Source organism: Seriola lalandi, unplaced genomic scaffold (assembly GCF_002814215.2).
Source record: "Seriola lalandi dorsalis isolate HSWRI2012SDOR001 ecotype SW California unplaced genomic scaffold, Sedor1 jcf7180002054972, whole genome shotgun sequence".
In the NCBI taxonomy this organism is placed as follows: Eukaryota; Metazoa; Chordata; class Actinopteri; order Carangiformes; family Carangidae; genus Seriola; species Seriola lalandi.
In genome coordinates, this window is record NW_019525660.1 from 3,346,571 (window position 1) to 3,367,269 (window position 20,699).

The following is a 20,699-nucleotide window of genomic DNA, read 5'->3' on the forward strand; positions in this document are numbered from 1 at the left end:
AGGAATGAAGTGCTGAACCAAATATGCTCCAAAAGGTTCACACCACCCATGTAAATACAGTCACCAGCTGTCCCACAGAAAGTTCAACAAGCAAAGCAAAAAAAAGTTTACAAAAGTATTTTATAGACATAGGAACAGATTTTTTAAAAATCTGAGAAAATATATGCTCACAGCACATTAAAGCACGTAAAATACACAGCTAACATTCAATGTAATTACAAGTGAAAGTCGGTAGTTAAAGAATAAAGTTAAACGAAACACAAAAAGTAGATTTATTATGCTCATCTGACACAAGGTTGCATTTGTAACGTCATGATATAAACAAGTAATTGGTATTTTCTTTAGGGTTAAATAAAATCGAAATAATAAGGAAATCTTTTAAGTGTGTAATTATACCTATTTTTGTTTGTATATATTTATTTCATTACTGATAAACTAAAATATTTTATAACACAGTAGAAGCGGAACTATGTGTATTGCATGGTTATGAAGACCCGGTTTCTATTAGGGGACGGACGCTTGTTTTGCTTGCGTACATAGGAAAAGGGAAAACACAGGATCGCAGTTTGTGAATTTGTCTACATACCTTCCTCTAAATACAGTTTTTAAACTTTTGTTTGTGGCGTTTAAATCTAAAGCGGTCGGTCGGTATGCCTCTGTCGGATAGGTCGAGCTCCGACGGCGGCTGCGGGCCTCGGAGTCCTCGGGCTCGGAGACCCCGGACTCGCTCCCGCTCCCGCAGCCGCAATCGCAGCGACAGCCTCGAGCGGAGCCTGTCCCCGGACAGCTTTGGGCCCAAACTCCCGAAGCCGCGGAACAGGGAGCGGGAACGCGAGGAGCGGGAGCGTCGATTCCGAGAGGCGAGAAACATCAGACGGATTCGTATAGGAAGCCCTCGTCGCAGTCGGTCCCGGTCTCGGTCCCGGTCCCGGTCCAGGGAGCGTCACAACAACACCTCCAACAACAACAGCAGCAGTCACAACCACTGGTCCGAGCAGCGGGACGCTCCGGGAAAACACGGCAGCTTTAGAGATGAATACTACTACGAACAGCAGCGGGACGACGCTCAGAGACAGAGACAAGAAGCCTTTATCGCCAGGTAAACCAAATATTATTTTATCGATTAGTTATTAAAGGGTCAATTTACCTTGCCAGGTAAAAAACAATGTATTTCAAACAGTCAATAGCAGTTGTAATCCCAGTGATTACAACACTGGGATGATTTACCCCTAACCTAAAGGGATATGTTAAAACATTGTGTAATAAACTAGATCTTAAATTGCCATTTAGGACTAGACAGTATGGTTGAAATCAGTATCACAATATCAATATGGATATTGTCTGACATTGCTAATGTTAAATTGCTGAACTTCCCTACTGCTGATCCATAAAAAGATACATTATTTAGGTTTTAAGTGAATATAGGAATTGATATTGATATGTTGCTTGAAAGGTTTTTTCCCCATATTGTCTAGATAACTACATCTGTTTGTCTGTATGTTACAGGCGCCTTCAAGAGAGGGAGAGGATCGGTGAGTTGGGTTGTCCTGAAGTGTGGGGATATTCACCAAGAGTGAAAGAACCAGAGTAAGTGAAGAATCTCTCCATCATAAGAAACATATTCAGTGTATGATATTGTTTTTGGAGGAGTATGAGACTTGCTGGTTTAAAAGTGTAATTTTCTCTCCAGTACTGTACTCACAGCGGATGATCACCCCTCTGTACGTCACATTTTTCTTATTTTGTTTCTACCAGCTCTGATGAATTCACACCAGTTGAAGAAGATGAGAAAAACAGCAGTTCAGAGTCAAGCTCAGAAGGTACTGCCTGTGAAGTGTGGGAACATTAATAAATTGAAGTGACATGGTGTATCGATTGAATTTACAAAGAATCCTGTCTGTCATTAACAGAAGAGAAGAAGAAGAAAAAGAAGAAGAAGAAGAAATCCAAGAAGAAAAAGAACAAAAAGCACTCCGAGGACAGTGAGCTGGAGTCAGAGTCAGATGGTGAGACAGTCATAGTTACATTCATTTATTAAAGCTCAAAACAGTCGGTTTCATCACATTTATAAGCTGAGCTGTCACATTTTTATCTTGCAGAAGAAGAAATAAAGAAGAAGAAAAAGAAAAAGAAGAGCAAAAAGTAAGTGTGAATGCAACTACGTGCTTCACTCAAACAGAGGGGGAGGAAGTGATTTTAACCAAGCATCACATGTTTCCTAACAGGTCCAAGAAGTCCAAGAAGAAGAAGGCGAAGAAGAGTCGTAAGGAGTCCAGTGAGTCCAGCAGCGAGGAGTCTGAGGAGGAGGAGGAGGAAGAGGAGGATCCCAATGGGGTGATGTGGGTGGAGAAGACCTGCATGGACGAGCACATGGTCGGCCCTGAAGCTCCACTCACCCATATGTCCCAGGACGACAGGCCTTTGGAGTGAGTCTGTTTGACATCCACTCCTCTTCTTGCAGTTTACGCCGTTGTGATTAAAGTGTTCACAACAAAAACACAGCACTGTTAGAAAAACGTAGGTCTAGCCTCTATATTTGTATATTGGGCTACAGGTAAGTTATTTTCATTTCTGATTAATCTTCCAATTATTTACTCGATCAAGCAATTAATGGGTTTGTCTATAAAAGACCAGAAAATAGTTTTCCTGCTGACGTTTTCAGATGTCTTGTTCTGTTCAACAAATAGTCCAAAACACTGTGGCCAGTTTCCATCGAACAACTATTCGTTTCAGCTTCACTTGTTACAGTGGAAAACAAAATACGTTTTTGTTACGTTTGTTTGTTTTTTTTATGTGTTTTGTTTCTGAAAAGACTGGTTGATTAATCAATTAGAGGATTGACACTAAATTAACTGGCCTTCTGTGATAGTAAACTGAACGTCTTTGGGTTTTGGACAAAACAGTTTGAAGATGTAATTTGGGCTCTAGGAACTTGTGATGGGCGCTTATCGCTGTCTGACATTTTATAGACCAAATAATCAGCAGATTTATTGATAATACAAATAATTGTTAGAAGTCAGCTTCTTAACATTAAAAGCAGCTGTATGAACCGATCTTCACTCTGCCAAGAAAAAGCAAACAATATGTTTAAGTTTAGAATCTGTATTTACATTTCATACACACAGAGACTACACTCTCAAACATTTGTTTCATATAGGAAATATAATATCCCGCAGCCTGACTAACTAACTAACTAACTTTTGACATTTCTGATTCATTAAGTAAAAGCATTCAGCTTGTTCACCAAGTGCATTTTTCTCTTCCTCTAGTTTCGGTCATGCGCTGTTGCCAGGTGAAGGTGCTGCGATGGCAGAGTACGTTAAAGCAGGAAAACGTATCCCGAGAAGAGGAGAGATCGGTCTCACCAGCGACGAGATCGCAAACTTTGAGAAGTCTGGTTATGTGATGAGCGGCAGCAGGTACGTGAAGCTTAGAGGTCGGATTAAAAACTGTCACCTTGCTCATGATACGGTTTGTGCAGCAGCAATTCAGTATTTCAAGTATCAGCATGATGCCTCTCTTCACAAATATGTTTATTCATTTCAAATCTCAGTGAAGAAATCTGAGAACTTCAATATATTTAAGCAGTTATTTTGAATGGTCCAGTAACTTCAGATAGTACGTTTGAAGTTGTGGCACAGTTAAAATGAATGTAAACCAAAGAACCATCCATCTATTCTTCATGTAATACTGACCAATTCCCACACGTAACCCTGCAGACATCGTCGTATGGAGGCTGTGCGTCTGAGAAAGGAGAACCAGATCTACAGCGCAGATGAAAAGAGAGCTCTGGCGTCTTTCAACCAGGAGGAGAGGAGGAAGAGAGAGAGCAAGATCCTGTCGAGCTTCAGGGAAATGGTGTACAGGAAAACCAAAGGCAAGGAGGAGAAGTGAACATCACGTTTCCACAGTTTGCTCTCAGATGACCTTTTATCAGACACCTTTACTTTGTCCTGTGACTACAGGTGTCTATTTTGGGAGGAGGCGTAAGGGGAATGTACAGTGTGGAGGGAGGATCTTAACTGTAAAGAAATGTGTAGAAGTGAGACTCTGAGAAGTATTTAGTTGTATTATTTGTCTCCATCCTATTTACCTACTGGAACTAGTTTTTCATTTCAGCTGTACAACTATAATTTTCTTTTGTAAATTTTTGCATATCATCCCGAAGAGAATGGCAAATAAATTTTCACTATGAAGTCATCTTGTGGTTTTCTTTTAAATGAACGTTCCCAACTTTCGAACTTCTTAAAGTGTCAATTTGTTTAATTTTAGCTTAATTTTTGGATGTCCTAAGAGGGAAATGTCTGAAAATATCGATATATTTTTGTGTAGCAGACATGTTTTTTTCTGTTTTCCTAGTCTGATTATAATTTAATGACCTCTCCGATTTCTTTCAACTCCTTGGAGGATCCTGTTTTTAACTGTTAATAGTGTGATATTTTGGACATGGCAGTATTTCAACAGGGTTGGCTCTTGTAACCGAGAGGATTGTAATAAAATTATTATTTTCATCATTGATTAATTTGTCATTTTTAGAGTTATCAATTATTAGTTTCAATAATAAATTATTTATTTCAATCAGAACAATACGATTAGACTTTCAACAGTTGACTGCAGCTTTCAAGACCAGGAAGAGACATTTAGGATGTATGATAACCAACGTCGAGTCTCACAACAGACATTGATATATTCCTCCAGTACAACACTGGATTATCAGATGTAAAGTATAAAATCGACAACAGGTGTAAAGCATTAGTTTAGTTAGAACCCCGCTCTCTTGTCAGTTGTTTTTTAGCTTCAACATATGACCCAAGCCTCAAAAGATTTCCAGTATGGAACAGTTTAATTGATAACAGGAACAACCGCTTTAAAAGACCGAAAAAACGAACAGCTGAATGTTAAATATAATCCTTTAATGTACAACAAAGAACTTTTTTCTCATCAGGGTCTTCATGTTCCTGGTCATCAGTGGATGTTCTCAAGTCCCTGTTGAGAAAGAAAAAAAGATTAATCAGAACTACAGTGTCTTAAATGTTACTAATAATTTATAAACCAATGAACCATCATCCAGGTTTTTGCTTTTTTAGATTGATGGTGATAGTTTCAATGATTACTGTATGAAAATCGTGATGCTTAGACTGAGAATATATCACAGGGATCATGTCATCTACTTTCTATGCCCTGCACACCTTTGGTCCACCAGTACAGGGTATTTTCACTTATTATATATTATATTTCCTCTTGTTGGTATTTTAGAGCCTGAGAAGGGGGAACAAATTATACCTAAACATTTGCACTAGAATATGAATCTTGGCGACTTCAAAGTGATTTCTAGTGTAGCTCTGTCCACCTGCAACCTGAGTGGAGGTCTCATCAGTCAAATATTTAACACCTGTATGGGTGTGCAGGGCCTTTGATTACAAGGTTATGCTGTGGTATGGTAATTAAGTTTGTTTAAGCATGTTTTCTTGTCAGTTTACATGCGATTGTATAGTTAAAAACATGTCAGTAACAGGACATTTCAATACTTTCATAATACAATAATCCATTCAAGAATCTCCATGTTTGTTTACTTTTTGTCTGCCTTCTGTACCGTTTGGGATTTTAGCATCGATTTTCAGTGATCTAACTAAAAATGACAGGTTGTAATCTCATTGTTCAGGAGTAGGTGCTAATTGCAATATCATAAGTCATTATACTTTTTTGATTTTGTGTGGATTGTTTTACACAAGTAAGAGTGGTGTGCTAACATTACCCTGATGAAAACATTAGTTGCCATTCACACTTTTAGAGAGAACTTTTCTTACAATGAAGTGGTCTTCTATGAGAAATTATACAATTTCTGAACCAAGTGACCCTGTTCAACACAGTATTAAGTTTAACTCTGATAAAGCGGTCTATAGGATTCATACTACTTTATTTTCCGTCATCAGTATGCGTCAGCTGTGCAGAAGAGGTGTTATTATTTGTTAAAAGCAAGTCTCACGAGTGCCAGTCAATTTATCTATTGTGCTGACGTACCAATAACTGTGCATGTGTCTTTAGAAAATGAGCACATCTGTGTGGTTCGTCTGTTCTGTTGTTGTTTATTTTTAATAAAACAACTAATGTCATAGATGAATGGGAGACAGTCGATACAGAGCTGGGTAGAGGGAAAATGTGTATTTTTAATACACATATGAAAATATGCACATCTTTGCAAAAGATTTTGACACATGGACTCTCACCTTGGATTCATGGTACTGTCCTGATCCCGACACTCGCCTATCTCTCTCCATCAGATACCAGTGCCACGGAACCCGAGCGATTCTCTTCTCCTACAGAGAGCACGTGAGTCTTTAATAAAGCAGTTGAACGTACAAAAACAGACTTGCAGCATTTACACTCCGTTTTTTAGCACGGTCAGAGCCACATTAGCAGGCAGCATCCTTCTCACCTTTCCTCCGTTGGTGAACTTGTGGATCTGTGCGGTGGCGACGCCAGGAATGATCATACACACGGTCATGATGGCGAAGCCAGGCAGAATTTCATACCACATGATTACAGAGTTCAACTGTCAGACGACTGAGAGCAACTTTGAGGACAACCAAGTTGCCCCGAGACTACCCTCGATAGTTTATTTTGCTAAGAAGCTAACAAAATGTCGACCGCCCGGATGACCTGAACTCCTCTACCAGAGAACAAAAAAACACTTCCTGTCGGAGTTTTCAAAAGAAAAGCGTCAGCTCTGGCTCTGACAAAAGACGACATATCAACACATCACAGTAAGTCAACTCAGAACAAGTAACAAAACAAGAACGAAAGAAAAGTGATAGATATGGACGCATAAAAATGTAAAATTGTTATTTGAAAAGTATATCCGTTAATAAAGAGTAAACAGTGCAAAAAAACCCTCTGAGATGTAGTGGAGTAGAAGTATAAAGTGTTATTAAATAGAAATGCCCAAGTAAGGTATGAGTAATTCAAAATTGAATTTAAGTACTGTATTTGGAAATGTACATAGTTACTTTCCACCAATACAAAATAATCTACTCAAAAGTTCCATTTCCTTTTATTTTGAAGGGCAGTCAATAAAAAGGAAGTTTTATTTTTCTGACCTTTTAATTTTTTTCAATAGAAAAAAAACAACCAAAGATAGCCTTACAGTCAAATTAAAAAATAAAAATAATAATATTGACAAAAAATAAATACATTTAATCATATTTAGAAGTTCATGGTGTACGTTCGTTTTAAATTACAGCGCTCCCCTCGGGTGGGAACACTGAATTGCAGTCCCAACCGTCAGAGAGGAAGTTACGGTTAGTTCGCTTGCTGCTAGCCGGCTAACTTGCTACAAAAGTAAACAAGTCTGCGGGATGAGATGAAATTCAACCGCGCGACGAAGTAGCGTTTCAGCCATGAAGGAAGACAAGGAAAACACTCGACCGAAGGAGAAAAAAGTGGAAATAAAATGTGAAGATGGAGAAAAGACGGAGAAGTCCAAGGAAAAGAAAGAGGCCATGACAAAGGTGAAACTTGCTAGCTACGTTAGCTTCGGTTGCTATAAACCAGTCAGTTATGAATACTTATAATGATTTCATGAAGTAACGGCAAGTTTTTGACTGGCTGTGCTTTTCAAATCTAACACGCAGTTTGTGAATGATAAAGTCAGTTAAAACCAGACTAACTCTCACCCAACTTTAAGTTAATATTAGCCAGTTGTTGCCCTCTTTTGTTCAGTCTGATTGTTCTCACATCTGTGCTAATAACTACAACTGTGAATAATGTTTCCCCAGATCGTGATTAGGCGATTACCACCTAGTCTGACCAAGGAGGAGCTGGAGGAGCAGCTGCAACCTCTCCCAGAGCTGGACTACCTGGAGTTTTTCTCCAACGACACCAGGTGAGTTGCTGCAAATACTTTTCATCATTTAAAACATACTACCAGCGCCTCTAATAGTTTGCCATGACATGATTCTTCTGTCCTTTCAGCCTTTACCCTCACCTCTTCGCAAGGGCTTACATCAATTTCAAAAATCAGGATGATATAGTCCTCTTCAGAGATCGATTTGATGGATATGTATTCATTGACAACAGAGGTATGAAGATAATGAATTGGAGTTAAATAAACAAACCTAAGGATTTTATCAGTAACGAATTGAGCCTTCACCCTTGTCCACATATCACTTGTCTGCAACAGGACAGGAGTATCCTGCCATTGTAGAGTTTGCACCCTTTCAAAAGACTGCCAAGAAAAGAAGTAAGAAAAAGGACGCAAAATGTGGAACAATTACTGAAGGTAAAGATATTTACTGATATTTAAAAGTAATTTGCATGTTTTGCCTTATTGTAATAAAGAAATTAGATTCAATGAATATATATTTTAGTGGCATAACCATCAACCATTTGCTCCATGTACTGCATGTTTATGGTTAGATTTGCCAGTTTTTAATGAGGAAAAAAGTCAGGAAGAACAGGTTGATTTATTTGTGTATAATCTTGTATCTGTATTCGCATGTCATTTTCTTTAAGATCCTGATTACAAGCGGTTCCTGGAATATTATAATGGAGATGAAGAAAAGTTGACATCAACACCTGAGACCCTGTTGGAAGAGATTGAGGCAAAATCAAAGGAACTTGTAGGTAGGTCAATTAAAAATAGACCTGAGACATCATTGTATATATGTTGAAATAGACACACTGTCCAAAGGATAATTTAAACATACCTTTTCTCTTTCTTCAAGGGAAAAAAACTACTCCTCTGCTGGACTTCCTGAAGAATAAACAGGTAAATGTGCACAACAGTGTGGTGTTCTATTATGTTTTTTTGTTATGTTAGCTATGTTAAATTGCATGATGAAGGGTGACCTCATGTCCTGATACACTTCCATTCAGAGAATCAGGGAGGAAAAGAAAGAAGAAAGAAGGAGGAGGGAGCTTGAACGGAAGCGTCTGCGGGATGAGGAGCGTCGTAAGTGGAGGGAGGAGGAGAGAAGGAAGCGCAAGGAGGCAGAGAAGATGAGGAGACTTGAGAAACCGCTGGAGAAAGACAAGGACCAAGTTAAAGAAGAACCAAAAATTAAGGTGCGTGTGCTGCAGTGGAGTGTAGCAGTTTACAACTGTGTTTAATTTCCAATATTTCATTATGATCTGATATCTCTTTATGTTCAACTGTGTAGCTCTTGAAGAAGCCAGACAGAGGTGAAGGTGCTGATCCTGAGAAGCCAAAGGAAAAGAGCAAGAAACCAGAGAAGCCAAGTAAAGAGGACAGATCCATGGGAAGTGCTGATCATAAGAGGCGCCAGAACATTGAAAATAAGGAGGATCGGGGAAGGAAGTTAGTTGCTTCAGTCATTTTATTTGAAAACACATTGCTCACTTTGAGCAGAATACTGTAACATTTGTGTTTTATACACAGAGCGGATGATGACGGGCGAAAGGAGTTCAGGGAGCGTGACACAGATCGAGACAGAGAGCGCGATCGAGAGAAGGAGCGGCGGCAGAAAGAGAAGGAGCGCATCAGGCGTCAGGACGAAGAGCGGCGGAGAAGGAGAGAACAGCACGATGGAGAAAACTCGTGCCGGAAGCGGGAGGATGAGGTGAAAAAAGAAAAAGACCGTGCCTTGGAGAAGAAAAAGGGTGAAAATGTTGGAGAATCCATTCACTTTGAGAGGCCGGAGAAGCTCGCCAAAGACAACAAGAAGGATGATGGTGGCAAAAGAGAGCGGCTACGAAATAAGGTGACTATTCTAGTCTTTCAAATTATCAAGTAATTTCCCATCATTTCTTCCTTTTTAGTGTTTCTAATAGTGTTGTCTGTCTGTGCATCAGGATCGGCCTGCTATTCAGCTGTACCAGCCAGGGGCCAGAAGCCGCAATCGTACTACAGGAGGAGGAGCTGAATCCAACTCTGCTGACAGGAAGCCAGACACTGAGACCAAGAAAGTGGTTGACAAAGGAGATGACTGAGCAGATTTCTACTTATGGCATTTTAAGTTTGGTGAGGAGAGGGTAGACAGGCCTGTGAGGCTCAGAGCAGCGATGTGGTGCCTCAGGGCAACGTGCACTGCAGTTGAAGCAGGGCTACATCTGGCTCTCCCAGTCTCAGAGGCAGAGTGTGAGGGTGGAGCCTCCTTGTGCCTGAATGTGACCCTCTATTAGTTTTGTTTGTTAGGAAAGGTAACAGTAACCTTTGGAAAGAGTTTGGCTGTAGGGAACATTAGGTGAAGCCAAAGCTTTCTTGGACCATGTGAACTCAAAGTGACCTTATTTCAGTATTGTTTCTCTGGTGGAAATTGTTCACACTGCAAATATCAGCTTTTAACTTGTTAATCCAAATCACAGTCTGGAGGTATAAAATAACCTTGCAGGTCTTAAACTTCCCAATCACTCAACATGTCAACTTTGCCAAGCTCATCAATATTGTTTCCACACCGTCTTGAAAGAGATTTCTGTTGTATCATTGCCATTTTCAGTTTGAAGTGCACACATAGACATCTTATGTATGTGTATGTGCAGAACTGTTATTAAAACGTTCCATGGTCTATAAACTTATAATAGTCTCACAGGAACAATATATGCTGAGGAGACAGGAGAAATAGCCATTTCTGACTAGACTGCCATGTGACAGCCATGCCTGCATGAACACTTCAATCAGAGTGATCAACCTGTGGCCTTCCCCCTTTTCTAATCTGAAATTCCATTGAAAAATTCATCTGTGATGCACTAAACTGAACATGAAAACATATCAGCATGAAAACATATCATAGCTGGTGATGCTAACATACAGTAGCCACTTTTGACTGGAAATAAAAGAGGTCTTTGCTTAAGCTTGTGTGTCTTTTTTTACTCTTTGGTGGGGAGTTGCCTAGGTTTAAAATACAAGAAAACTCAAGGGTGGAGAGATTTTATTTGAAAACGTTTCAGCACTTCATTGTTCACCTCTTTCACCAATCAGAGGCTTTAGGCAAGCCTGACGAACTGCTGAAACTAGACTTCAATCTTCAGTCCAAGGAATTACCTGTTCAGATGAACAAACTAAACTATTTATGTTCATTGTTAGGTGTTCTGTTATATTTTCTGCAAGTTGTAATTCAGTCTGTTTTCCAGATTTATAGTCACACATGTCCAGGAAACGTCCTAGGAAATTGCATTACACACCCAACATCACAGTCTGTTCTAAAGCTGTCTCCATTTTGTAGGAACAAAATCCACAAATGAACTGAATGATCAAGATAAACTCAATACTAAAACAAATGACACCAGTTATCTCACTAAAGGTTGGAGGGGTATGAAACGTGGTCTATTTACAATGCATCTACATCATCGCCACAGTGTATAAAATACAGCACCCATCGCCTGCATGGCCGCATCCGCTGATTGCACCCATAGTAACACGGGATATTTCTCATTTTCCTGACTATATTTCCGTGTGTACTTTGACTTCAATAACATTTTCAATGCAGCACTTTTACTTGTAATGGAGTATTATTACCGCATGGTATTACTACTTCTGCTTAAGTAAAGCATTTAATTCTTCTTCCCTCCTCTCACCAGATTAATTTCTTTAACAAATGAGGGATCCGGGAGCTTGAGGCGAGACATGCAGCAGGTGACGCCTCAGCTGCTGAGCTGAATGTAAAGAAGCCTCCAGTAGGTGTCGCTGTCTGCAGACGGCACAGTCCGTTCTCTGGGCGCTGATTGGATAAAAGCGCCCGCGTCACTTCCTTCTCTCTCTTCGACCACTGCCATAGTGGGGAAAGGACAGTGGACAAAATGGTAAATACAAAATCTTTAAACATCCATGTCAGAAACCCCTGTAAACCACCACCGATACTTCAAGTGTTTAATAAATATCTCAGTGGTGCCTTATAAGTGTGTATGTTTGTCTGAAGTGATGGCGTATGAGCGTGTTAAAACGGTTACTTGATGTTAGCTGTTAGCTTCTATGCCGTGCTACGCATGTTAGGTTCAGTTTCTCTCTGCAAATGATGTAAATACGTCAGTTTGAAAAGGTAAAGATGTGGCTTTGGGTTGAAAAGTTGTTAATGTGATGACATTGTGTTAATGGAGCTTTTTGTTGTTCTTAGTCGTCCCACAAGACTTTCAGGATCAAGCGTTTCCTCGCTAAGAAGCAGAAACAGAACAGGCCGATTCCTCAGTGGATCAGAATGAAAACTGGCAACAAGATCAGGTAAGTTTACTCTGTGTGTGTGTGTGTGTGTGTGTGTATTTTTTGTCTTCTGTATTTGCTGTACTGTGTGCCTGATGAAAAGTAGCTGCTATGCATGGAAAGTAAGCAGTGGCCTTTTCACTGAGTCAAACATCTATGGGTCAACTCCAGACTCTGCAGAATTCAGCTTTAAAGTTAGTTATAAATGTCTTTGTATCTGCAGACGTAAAAACTAAAAGTAAGATTGTTGCCTTTTTTTTGTTTTAGTCAAAATCATCAGACCCGTAGCAAACACTCATCTATCTGCAGTAGCCAGGAAGCTTGTCCACTTATGGAAAAGTATTGGTTTGGAGAAAAATTGTGTTGCCTTACTAAATTTAACTGGTTAAGGTATTGATGAATCACTAACTTAATTAGGAGTTATTGGTGTGTCCTGCTGGGAAGTACTGAAAAAATGTGGTAACTGTAGAATGCATTGGCCCTTTTGGTTTTCCCTCCTACTTTAATACTAATCATTTAACTCCTGTATGCAAAATACAAACCTTGTGCAAAATTTTAAACTTTTTTTTGCCTGTTTTTTTTACATTGATTAAACAAGTCACTTCTGCATAAGTTCTAAATGTATTCATCCACTTACACTCACACTACTACACTTGTATTGTTTCTGAGGAACACTTAGCTTACGTTAATGCATTCTGGTAAATCAGCACTGCAGTAAACCCTACCCTCATTAAGGATTTAAGTCAGTTTTTCTTGAAACAGTTAAGAGGTGTGTGTGTGGTAAACTTAATGTTAATTTTAGAGGAGGCATTATTCAGCAGTCAGACTTTCAAAATAGCCATAAATTGAACATTCACAGTTTAACCACCATCACAGTAGGCTTTATTGCACAGCTGTGTTAGACTGCATGCAATAGTTAAGCTTGGTAGACCTATTAAACTTGCACTGCTATATTTACTTGCAATTAACACTCACTTTATGAATAATTTCAGCAGTAAGATTTTAACATGCATTGAAAAAGCTGTAGGGAGTGTGGAGGTGAAATCTTCTACCTGAGAGTTTGGTGTCTGTTTTAATGTTTTTTTTTTTTGATTTTTTTTTTTAAATGCACTTCAGTATTGCTAAATTGTCTATACATTATCATTAAGTGCAAATATGTATGACTCAGTGACTAATACAGGAAGTCCATGTCATGTAAAGCAGGTCTGCAATTGCAGCACTTCATTGCAGTAGAGTGCTGTCATTAACCCTGCTGAGAGCATCTTTCTGCTGTGGAGCTCTTACTACTCCTCACTGTGTTGGTGATGAGGAAGCTCTGTAGCTGAACATTGCACTGTTTGCTCAAACATCTGATTTGCCCACTTAATTGCCATCCTGAAGCATTTCCCTGGTATCAGCTTGTATCTGTAATTACTATGGTCGGGAACTATTCTCGTAATTGTTGCAGTGATTTAGTGACGGTGGACAGTCAGTTGTAGTTGTAACTGTTTCTTCAAAAGGGATCTACAAGTAGATTTTTAAGCATTTTACATTCACTAAAGAATCATCAATCTTTGCAGTGACTAAATACTTATTACACAGCATCAGATGTGGTTGGTTTGTGGCCTCTGAAACTAGAGCAGCATCAACAGAATTTGCATGGTTTCAACTGAACCTGACCTTAATTTAAGGTCCCAAGGTAATTTCCTTATCTGGATGTGCTTGGTAGTTTTGTACTATTCAGTCTTCACATTTTGGGGGTAATGATTCAGGTGCATTGTATCCTTTAGTTTAGTATTCACTGATGAAATAAAGCTTAATGGCAAGAATTGCACAACCAACAGACTTCAGAGGTGATTGCAACAAGTTGCTATGTCTGCATCGTTGTCTTATACAGCTCATGATGCAGAACTGTGTTTAATCACTTCAAATATATGACGAGCTTTATTTTTCACCCTTCATCTCAGATTAACAGTTGTTTGTTTGTACTAGCCACCAGGTCAGAATAAATTGATTCAAACTGAGGTGAATGGTGAATTTAAAATTTTCCCTGTTATGTTTGTGAAAACTTTATTGCATTTGAGCATTTCCTTTGGTGTCTCCATAAATAGTTGCTGGCCGGAAAATGAATTGCTGAGATGATAAAATTAACTTGCATTAAAAAAAAACGGGCAGCACAGTTATTTTTACTTTTTTCTTACTGGGAAGGAGGTTTTTCGTGTTGGACAGAAGTGGTGTTTTTGGTGTATAAAATTAAAGTTGTCAGTTAGCTTAGTTTTTGTTTTTTGCCTTTGTGAAAATCCAAATGTTCTTGACAAGTTTTGTCTTTTACATTGTTTCATTTCAGGTACAACTCCAAGAGGAGACACTGGAGGAGGACCAAGCTCGGCCTGTAAACATGAGGATCCTTGGATCCCAGTGTCCCTCCATCCCAACATCTGCCAGGACCTCCAGCTGCTGGGCCCGACCGCAGGGAGGGAGCCATGTTATCTCGTCATGTTTGATAATAAAAGATCTGTGATCAAACTTGAATTGTAGCTGTTGTCTGGTCTCTTCCCCCTGAACTATCCATTTACAGGCAGGTTTTTTTTTTTTTTTGTTGTTGAGTCAAACCAAACATCACATGGTGGGTGTAATGCTGACAGCTCTGCTATTCAAGAAGCCTACTGTAGTAGCAAGACAAACTGTTTACTGAAAGTGCTCAAACTGGAAAAAACATGGCCACATCAGCAACTACTAATATTAAAACTGTTAACGGACAGAACTGGGGCAGTAGCACAAAATGAAATAAAATAAATTCAGAATATATGGTATTTCATTAAAGTTAGGTTCAGTGGGTTTTGTTTTTTTTATTAAATGCAAAATAAAGGTTTCTTATTTACAGGGTTATGACAGTATTTTTAGATTCTCTGGAAAGCAGTATTCGAACTGGATTATCCTGGAGAAGCAGTGGTTCCCAAACTTTAGCTTGAGATCTCTGCAGATAGTTGTCTACTTAGTGACCCCTCATCAGTTATGGCTTCAGTGTGAACATGAGTTATGCTCAGTTTTCCTTCTTACATTGTTCAATTTTTAGAGGTGACAGTATTGAGTATTTGTTACTTGATCTCCATTTTATCAAGTCTATGATTAATAAACATCTCCAAGTACAGTAGCCATTTCTGTTTCCAATAAAAGGTTAGCAGAAATGAGTTTCTCTGTTTTTGTATATTAAAAAAAAAAGACAGGTTGCTGCTCTGGAATGAAGGAAAAACTTGATCTTCGAAAATACAGGAAACATTTACACACGAAGAAAAGGAATATTCGCTTTTAAGGACTCAAACTGCAAGTAAATGACTTGGTAAGGAGATTGTGACCCCTCGACCCAGGTTTGCAACCACAAGCTGGGGAATAATGCAGATTATTGAATATATCAGCTTTTGTTTCCAAGAAATGAAAACGAGGGCAGCAGCTTCCTTAAAGACCCAAATCTCCAGCTGCCTCTCTTAGTCCGGTCAAAGAAGTTCACTTGATCTGTCTGTCCAGCATCGACCTCATCATGTGCGGTCAAGTTCATTGCGCCAGAGCTGCTGCTGCTGCTGCTGCTGCTGTTGTTGTTGTTGACGTTTCTGTTGACATTTTGCGCACATCCGCAGCTGTGCTCATCATCCCAGGCCCCAAGCAGCTCCTTCATCTCCGGCGGGGCGTCTGCCCGCAGATACTGCCAGGCTCTTTTCCCGTTGTAGTCCATCGCATCGACGTTGGCACCGAAAGCTCCGACCAACAGCTTGATGATCATGTACTGTCCTTGCATACTGGCGACGTGCAGCGGTGTGAGGCCGCCGCTTCCCCGCAGGTTCACATTCACAGGGATCCCCGCACCCTCAGAGTAACGCAAAAGTTTGAGCAGGGTCTCGTCCTGTCCTCTCTTGGCCAACCAGTGCAGGACTGAGTACCCGCTGATAAAATCCTTCCTGGTTAACAAATGGGGGTCCTCAGAGATGAACTCCAGGATGGTCTCATAGTTTCCCTCCACCGCAGACAGCATCCATGCGTGCTCCATCGGATACAAAGCCCAGCGTGCGTCCTGCTCGGAGGACACGCTCTGACTTTGTGAGGACAGTACGCTGCTAAACCCGCTGTGTGATGGGTTGCTCAAAAGCAACTCTTTGAGGTATTTCTTACGCATAGCGGGTGTGAGCGACCCTCTCTCCGAAGCCTCTCTCTGCAGACCTCCCGGTGTGGAGCCGTCAGCGACTTCTTGCTGCCTCTGCAGCCTCGACCTACGCTCGAAAGCACTGGGCATGACCTGCATGCCATTTCTCGACAGTCGCTCCACAACAGAGCGCTGTGTGAGTGTCCTGCTGCCGTGGGCGTCGGCATCGCTGACAGCTGGTTCGGATCCAGTTGAGTCACATCCAGCATCATCCGATCTGCTCTCATACATACTGCTTGGCTCTCCGTGCACGAGGAGTTCAAGGCTACTTCCTTTTATTTAGACAACACCCTGAAGATTGTGTCAAATTATAGCCTGGGGACGGTTTCCCTCCATTCCGCTGGATTCACTCCCTGCACCATGGGAGATAAAGTTTATTTTTAAAGTATATATATATATATATATATACATACACACAGGTCTAAAACATTTCATTAATGCACCACTATTTTAAGCGTCTTAATGCAGATAGAGGAAGTTCCTAATTTTGCCAATAAGATACGTTCATTTTATTCCTTTTAATCCCATAACATTTTTACAGTTTACATTTGTTGCACCGAGTCGCCCGTTTCAGACTTCAGGCTGCCCGTTCAATGTTACTCACCTGTTCTCTGTCCAAGGCGCATACCGACTCGCTTATAAAAGCACACACACACACCCGAACTGTATCAGCCAGTCAGCGTTTCAGTCCCCGCTAGCATTATATGCAAACTGATAAGTATAAGAATCGTTATTTTAAATAGTTATCCCAAATATTGAGGCACAGATTCAATGCGAAATTCTTCTTTCGTTAACAAGAGGAACCGAGACAAAGTTCATTCTAATCTCTGGAAAAACCAATGACGAGAATCCCTCACATGTGACCACTGATGGACTTCAAAAAAAGCAGGAAGTAATGCACTGAACATTTCCTTGCTACTTTTACAGACTGTCACTAAAAAGCTGAGCTTCAGACTGGATCAATGCAAATAAAGTAGACAGCAGGGATACATAAAAACAACTTTATTTCAGTGAAAATAAAAATGTAGTCATAACAAAAAAAAACACATGCATTTACATTCAGTCAGTAATGGATTCTGGGGGAAGCTCAATAGTCAGCTCATCAAGTGTTTGAAGAAAGGCATCCAGCTCTGAGCAATAATCTGGAAGAGAAGTTAATGATACAGTAGGTTAATGATAACTTTAGTTAATGATAATTGTAGTTTCCAACCTGTGCCCAATACTTAAACCACAGTTGCCAGACAGTAGTCACATATTAAAGAGTGCTGCAAATTGTTTTTCCAAATGTGGCTCTTATTTGTAAATGTGGCCTTCATTCATAGCAGGATAACATTTCACTGTTTTTAACTATTACGCCACATAATAGTTTCTGCTATTGTCCCCAGTTTTGAGGTACAGTGTTTGAAGATAGAATAAACGCAATTTTGTTGGTTTAACAAACATGCATGGGACCATTAATTTGAGACAAAGTGAAAACTTAAACATGGACCTGGATTATCCACAGTAACCAGGATCATTGAGGAAATTTGCTGGTTATTTTTTAATGCAGTTAAGCAACACCATTCAACTCCTTTGTACTACAGTTGCAGCAGCAATGTCCAAAACATGACAAAATGATTGTAAAATGGATGAACCAACCTATAACTCTGCTTTACAAGGGTTGAGTAACATGAAATACACACAATAAATCACACACACACCTAATAGGACTTTGATACCTGAACGTTTTGGCATCTTTACAGGTGACAAGTCTGGGAGAGGAGCAAACTTTTCCAGGTCCTCCTCACAGAGATGTGGAGCCTGTGGGAAACGGGCCAATCCAGGAAGCGCAAAGCCACTGACACAAACCAGGTCTTCGGGTATGCTGTACTTCACAAACTCTACGGGGGGGGGGGGGGGGGGAAACAACACATTAGCAAAACCAATGGTTTAAAGTACGAGTCAAAGGAGAGGAAAAAAGCCACACCAAGGGTGAATGAGGCTTATACATGTCATCATTAACAAATTGCATTTGGCATGTGCAAGTTTTCTTGTACAGCCACCACAGATTAGTATCAATGGGCTGAGTCCTGAGGGAATAAACCGTTAATGGACAAAGCCAATGTGATGCTGCAGTGGGATTTACACATTATGTAATTTCTGAGCATTTTTCATCTAATGCTCATCTATGAACTTGTATTACTGTAAAATATGACCTTTGGTAGAATCAAAAAGGAAAACGAGCTCAACTGTGAAACTGTTACTAGTGAAGGTGACCTTTACCTAATGGGTCATAAGGGATGAACTTCTCAATTTCTGGATATTCCTCCGCTTTGGTCTGAGCAGCATTATTGACTTGGGTTTCCTGTGGAACAAAATATAGTGTTAGTGCATCTATAGTTTGAGGTATAGAGCAAATGGGTTACTTCACAGCCTGCCATTAGTTTTAATTAATAAAATCAATAATAAATATTAAATTAATAGATGATGGGTTATTCCGACCTGTGACTTTAGTAGTTTCTTCTCTTGTGCATTGAGAGCCGGGGTCAGGTTTTTTTTGTTGACAGCACCAAAAGCCTTACGACCAGATGGCAGAGGAGTGTTTAAGGTTTTGGCAATCATAGGAGATTTCAAAAGTTTCTCTGTTGGGACAAAGAACACAGGATATTGCATATCTATTCACAGACCAATATGACTGCTTTAAGAAAAAAAAAAAAAAAAATCTGAGCACAACATTGGTATTTTCATACCTGGGGCAGACTGAAGTCGCTGTCTCATCTTCAGTGTAGGTGCGTGGAGATGTGCATTTTCCTGCTCTGCAAAGATTATGTTGGCCATTGTATCTGAGAACACAAGCTGATATTAGCATCTCACCCCCAACATGCAAGTAACAGTAAAGAGCACTGACACTAATGGCCAATCTGGCAGGTAATAGTTGTTGCTGGCTAACATTAGTAATGAGCTTCCAATCTGCTGAGATACAAGCTCGTTGTCTCGTCTTTATCCAGGTTTTTCCATTTAACTTCACGCTACTGTCTTGCTGCATGTCCTGCCTTTAGCACAGTTAGATGTTTTGACATGGCAGCGACTAAAGAAACGTGATACAAAGTCTGTGTGATTTTTGCAAACATAGGGTAACATTTGTGGCTAGCCAGCACCATACTGTTACAAGCAGTTTAGAAGAGGCGTTTTAACTAGTTTTAAAAAGCCAACCGTAAACATAACAAATCCGCTGCCATTTAAGACTTTATTGAGGTTAACTTCGATTGGCTCAAAGTCAGTTTAATTCGGTCAAGTTAATCAACCGTTGATTTTCGTAATCAAGCCGAATATCAGTTAGCTAGTTAACGTTAGTCGCGTGGCAGATTCGCTGGTTAGTAAAACTTACTGGTATGAAGTAAAAGTGTTGAGAAATGCAACAATAACCTTGATACACCGCTGTTAAGTTTACCGTAGCTGTGCTGAGCGACGCTGGCTGCTGCTTGTTGAGAGATCAGAGAGTTGTTTTCATATGAAGCTGTGACGTTGACCAGCCACCGCGTTTCCTTTTTAAATTCGTTGCCGTCGTCCTATTGGTCGCTGTAACATAAAATGACTTCGATGGGCGTTTCTCAAACTGTGTTGCCATTTTATTATAAATAATATACAATGATATATCAATATCTCCAATAATTGACACTTTATATAACCAAAACATAGGTAGATAAATAATATCTATTTGAAAACATATTCCTCCTCATCGATCAATAAAGACCTTACTACTCTTTTTAAAAAAACTTTATTGACAACGTAAAAATAACAAGTGTTTAAAGGCACCAGACAGAGCGAAATAAAAGTCCAGTTAAGAAAAGAGTTACCATGAGACTATATAATATTTTAATTTACCAGAGGTTTTAAGATGGATCAAAGTCAGTGGTGATATTTTGCAGTCTTTCGCTTTTTTTTTTTTCTCCATGAAGTTTAAGGATGTAAGGAAGTGACAAAAATTCTCTATGAACGGTAAGAAAGGGTGATTTAGTTTTCCCAAATCTTGATATATGCAAATATAATTTAGGAAGTATGATAATAATGTTTAGGACTAATTCATGTCCTTGCCTATACAAGATGATATAAAAATGACATCTTCCCTTGTAAAATCTGTCAGCTCAAGTACCCTAGAAAACAACCAGTAATGAACATCAACCCAAAATGTTTTATAGATTACAGTCATAAAACACATGATCTGTTGACTCTATCGCTGCTAAAGGAATTCCCCTTAGGTATATATCCTATTCCATACAGTTTTTGAAGTGAACATGCTTAGATTTTGGGCTTTAATATAATTAGTAATGTAATTAGAAAACTTGACATTAGAGGTAAATTCACTGTAATTCCTCAATTCATCAGCTCATTTTC

General features: G+C 39.6%; 6 protein-coding genes and 1 non-coding gene across 11 annotated transcripts; 4 read left to right on the forward strand and 3 right to left on the reverse strand.

Moving 5' to 3' along the window:
* Nucleotides 1–513: 513 nt before the first annotated feature.
* Nucleotides 514–4,518, forward strand: nkap (NFKB activating protein). The gene is made up of 8 exons (XM_023398175.2): nt 514–1,099; nt 1,507–1,587; nt 1,756–1,820; nt 1,911–2,006; nt 2,100–2,142; nt 2,226–2,426; nt 3,270–3,419; nt 3,720–4,518. Exons 1-8 carry the CDS (start codon nt 651–653, stop codon nt 3,892–3,894), a joined length of 1,260 nt encoding a protein of 419 aa, XP_023253943.1. The 5' UTR covers nt 514–650; the 3' UTR covers nt 3,895–4,518.
* Nucleotides 4,519–4,892: 374 nt separating this feature from the next.
* ndufa1 (NADH:ubiquinone oxidoreductase subunit A1) lies at nt 4,893–6,681 on the reverse strand. Its single transcript, XM_023398000.2, has 3 exons — nt 6,437–6,681; nt 6,228–6,317; nt 4,893–4,986 (listed from the first exon to the last, which is right to left on the reverse strand). Exons 1-3 carry the CDS (start codon nt 6,536–6,538, stop codon nt 4,966–4,968), a joined length of 213 nt encoding a protein of 70 aa, XP_023253768.1. The 5' UTR covers nt 6,539–6,681; the 3' UTR covers nt 4,893–4,965.
* Nucleotides 6,682–7,265: 584 nt separating this feature from the next.
* Nucleotides 7,266–10,808, forward strand: upf3b (UPF3B regulator of nonsense mediated mRNA decay). Its single transcript, XM_023398169.2, has 10 exons — nt 7,266–7,508; nt 7,776–7,882; nt 7,972–8,078; nt 8,180–8,278; nt 8,512–8,622; nt 8,724–8,767; nt 8,875–9,063; nt 9,159–9,316; nt 9,398–9,719; nt 9,811–10,808. The coding sequence occupies exons 1-10, from the start codon at nt 7,398–7,400 to the stop codon at nt 9,946–9,948; spliced, it is 1,386 nt and encodes a 461-aa protein (XP_023253937.1). The 5' UTR covers nt 7,266–7,397; the 3' UTR covers nt 9,949–10,808.
* Nucleotides 10,809–11,638: 830 nt separating this feature from the next.
* On the forward strand, nt 11,639–14,662 carry rpl39 (ribosomal protein L39). The gene is made up of 3 exons (XM_023398164.2): nt 11,639–11,757; nt 12,069–12,172; nt 14,478–14,662. The coding sequence occupies exons 1-3, from the start codon at nt 11,755–11,757 to the stop codon at nt 14,524–14,526; spliced, it is 156 nt and encodes a 51-aa protein (XP_023253932.1). The 5' UTR covers nt 11,639–11,754; the 3' UTR covers nt 14,527–14,662.
* LOC111648334 (small nucleolar RNA SNORA69) lies at nt 13,348–13,481 on the forward strand. Its single transcript, XR_002760111.1, has one exon. It is a non-coding gene; the product is annotated as a small nucleolar RNA SNORA69 (small nucleolar RNA).
* Nucleotides 14,663–14,938: 276 nt separating the features above from the next.
* On the reverse strand, nt 14,939–17,172 carry sowahd (sosondowah ankyrin repeat domain family d). Its single transcript, XM_023398163.2, has 2 exons — nt 16,930–17,172; nt 14,939–16,678 (listed from the first exon to the last, which is right to left on the reverse strand). Exon 2 carries the CDS (start codon nt 16,554–16,556, stop codon nt 15,543–15,545), a length of 1,014 nt encoding a protein of 337 aa, XP_023253931.1. The 5' UTR covers nt 16,557–16,678; nt 16,930–17,172; the 3' UTR covers nt 14,939–15,542.
* A 140-nt stretch (nt 17,173–17,312) lies between these two features.
* On the reverse strand, nt 17,313–19,833 carry pttg1 (PTTG1 regulator of sister chromatid separation, securin). Of its 5 annotated transcripts, none has more exons than XM_023398024.2 (6): nt 19,756–19,833; nt 19,055–19,147; nt 18,807–18,946; nt 18,588–18,669; nt 18,044–18,205; nt 17,313–17,467 (listed from the first exon to the last, which is right to left on the reverse strand). In XM_023398024.2, exons 2-6 carry the CDS (start codon nt 19,140–19,142, stop codon nt 17,385–17,387), a joined length of 555 nt encoding a protein of 184 aa, XP_023253792.1. In that variant the 5' UTR covers nt 19,143–19,147; nt 19,756–19,833; the 3' UTR covers nt 17,313–17,384. The 5 variants fall into 5 exon arrangements, with proteins under 5 accessions (XP_023253792.1, XP_023253789.1, XP_023253790.1 ...); XM_023398021.2 differs by having other exon boundaries at nt 18,026–18,205; XM_023398022.2 differs by having other exon boundaries at nt 18,026–18,205; nt 19,731–19,821.
* Between the last annotated feature and the right edge of the window lie 866 nt (nt 19,834–20,699).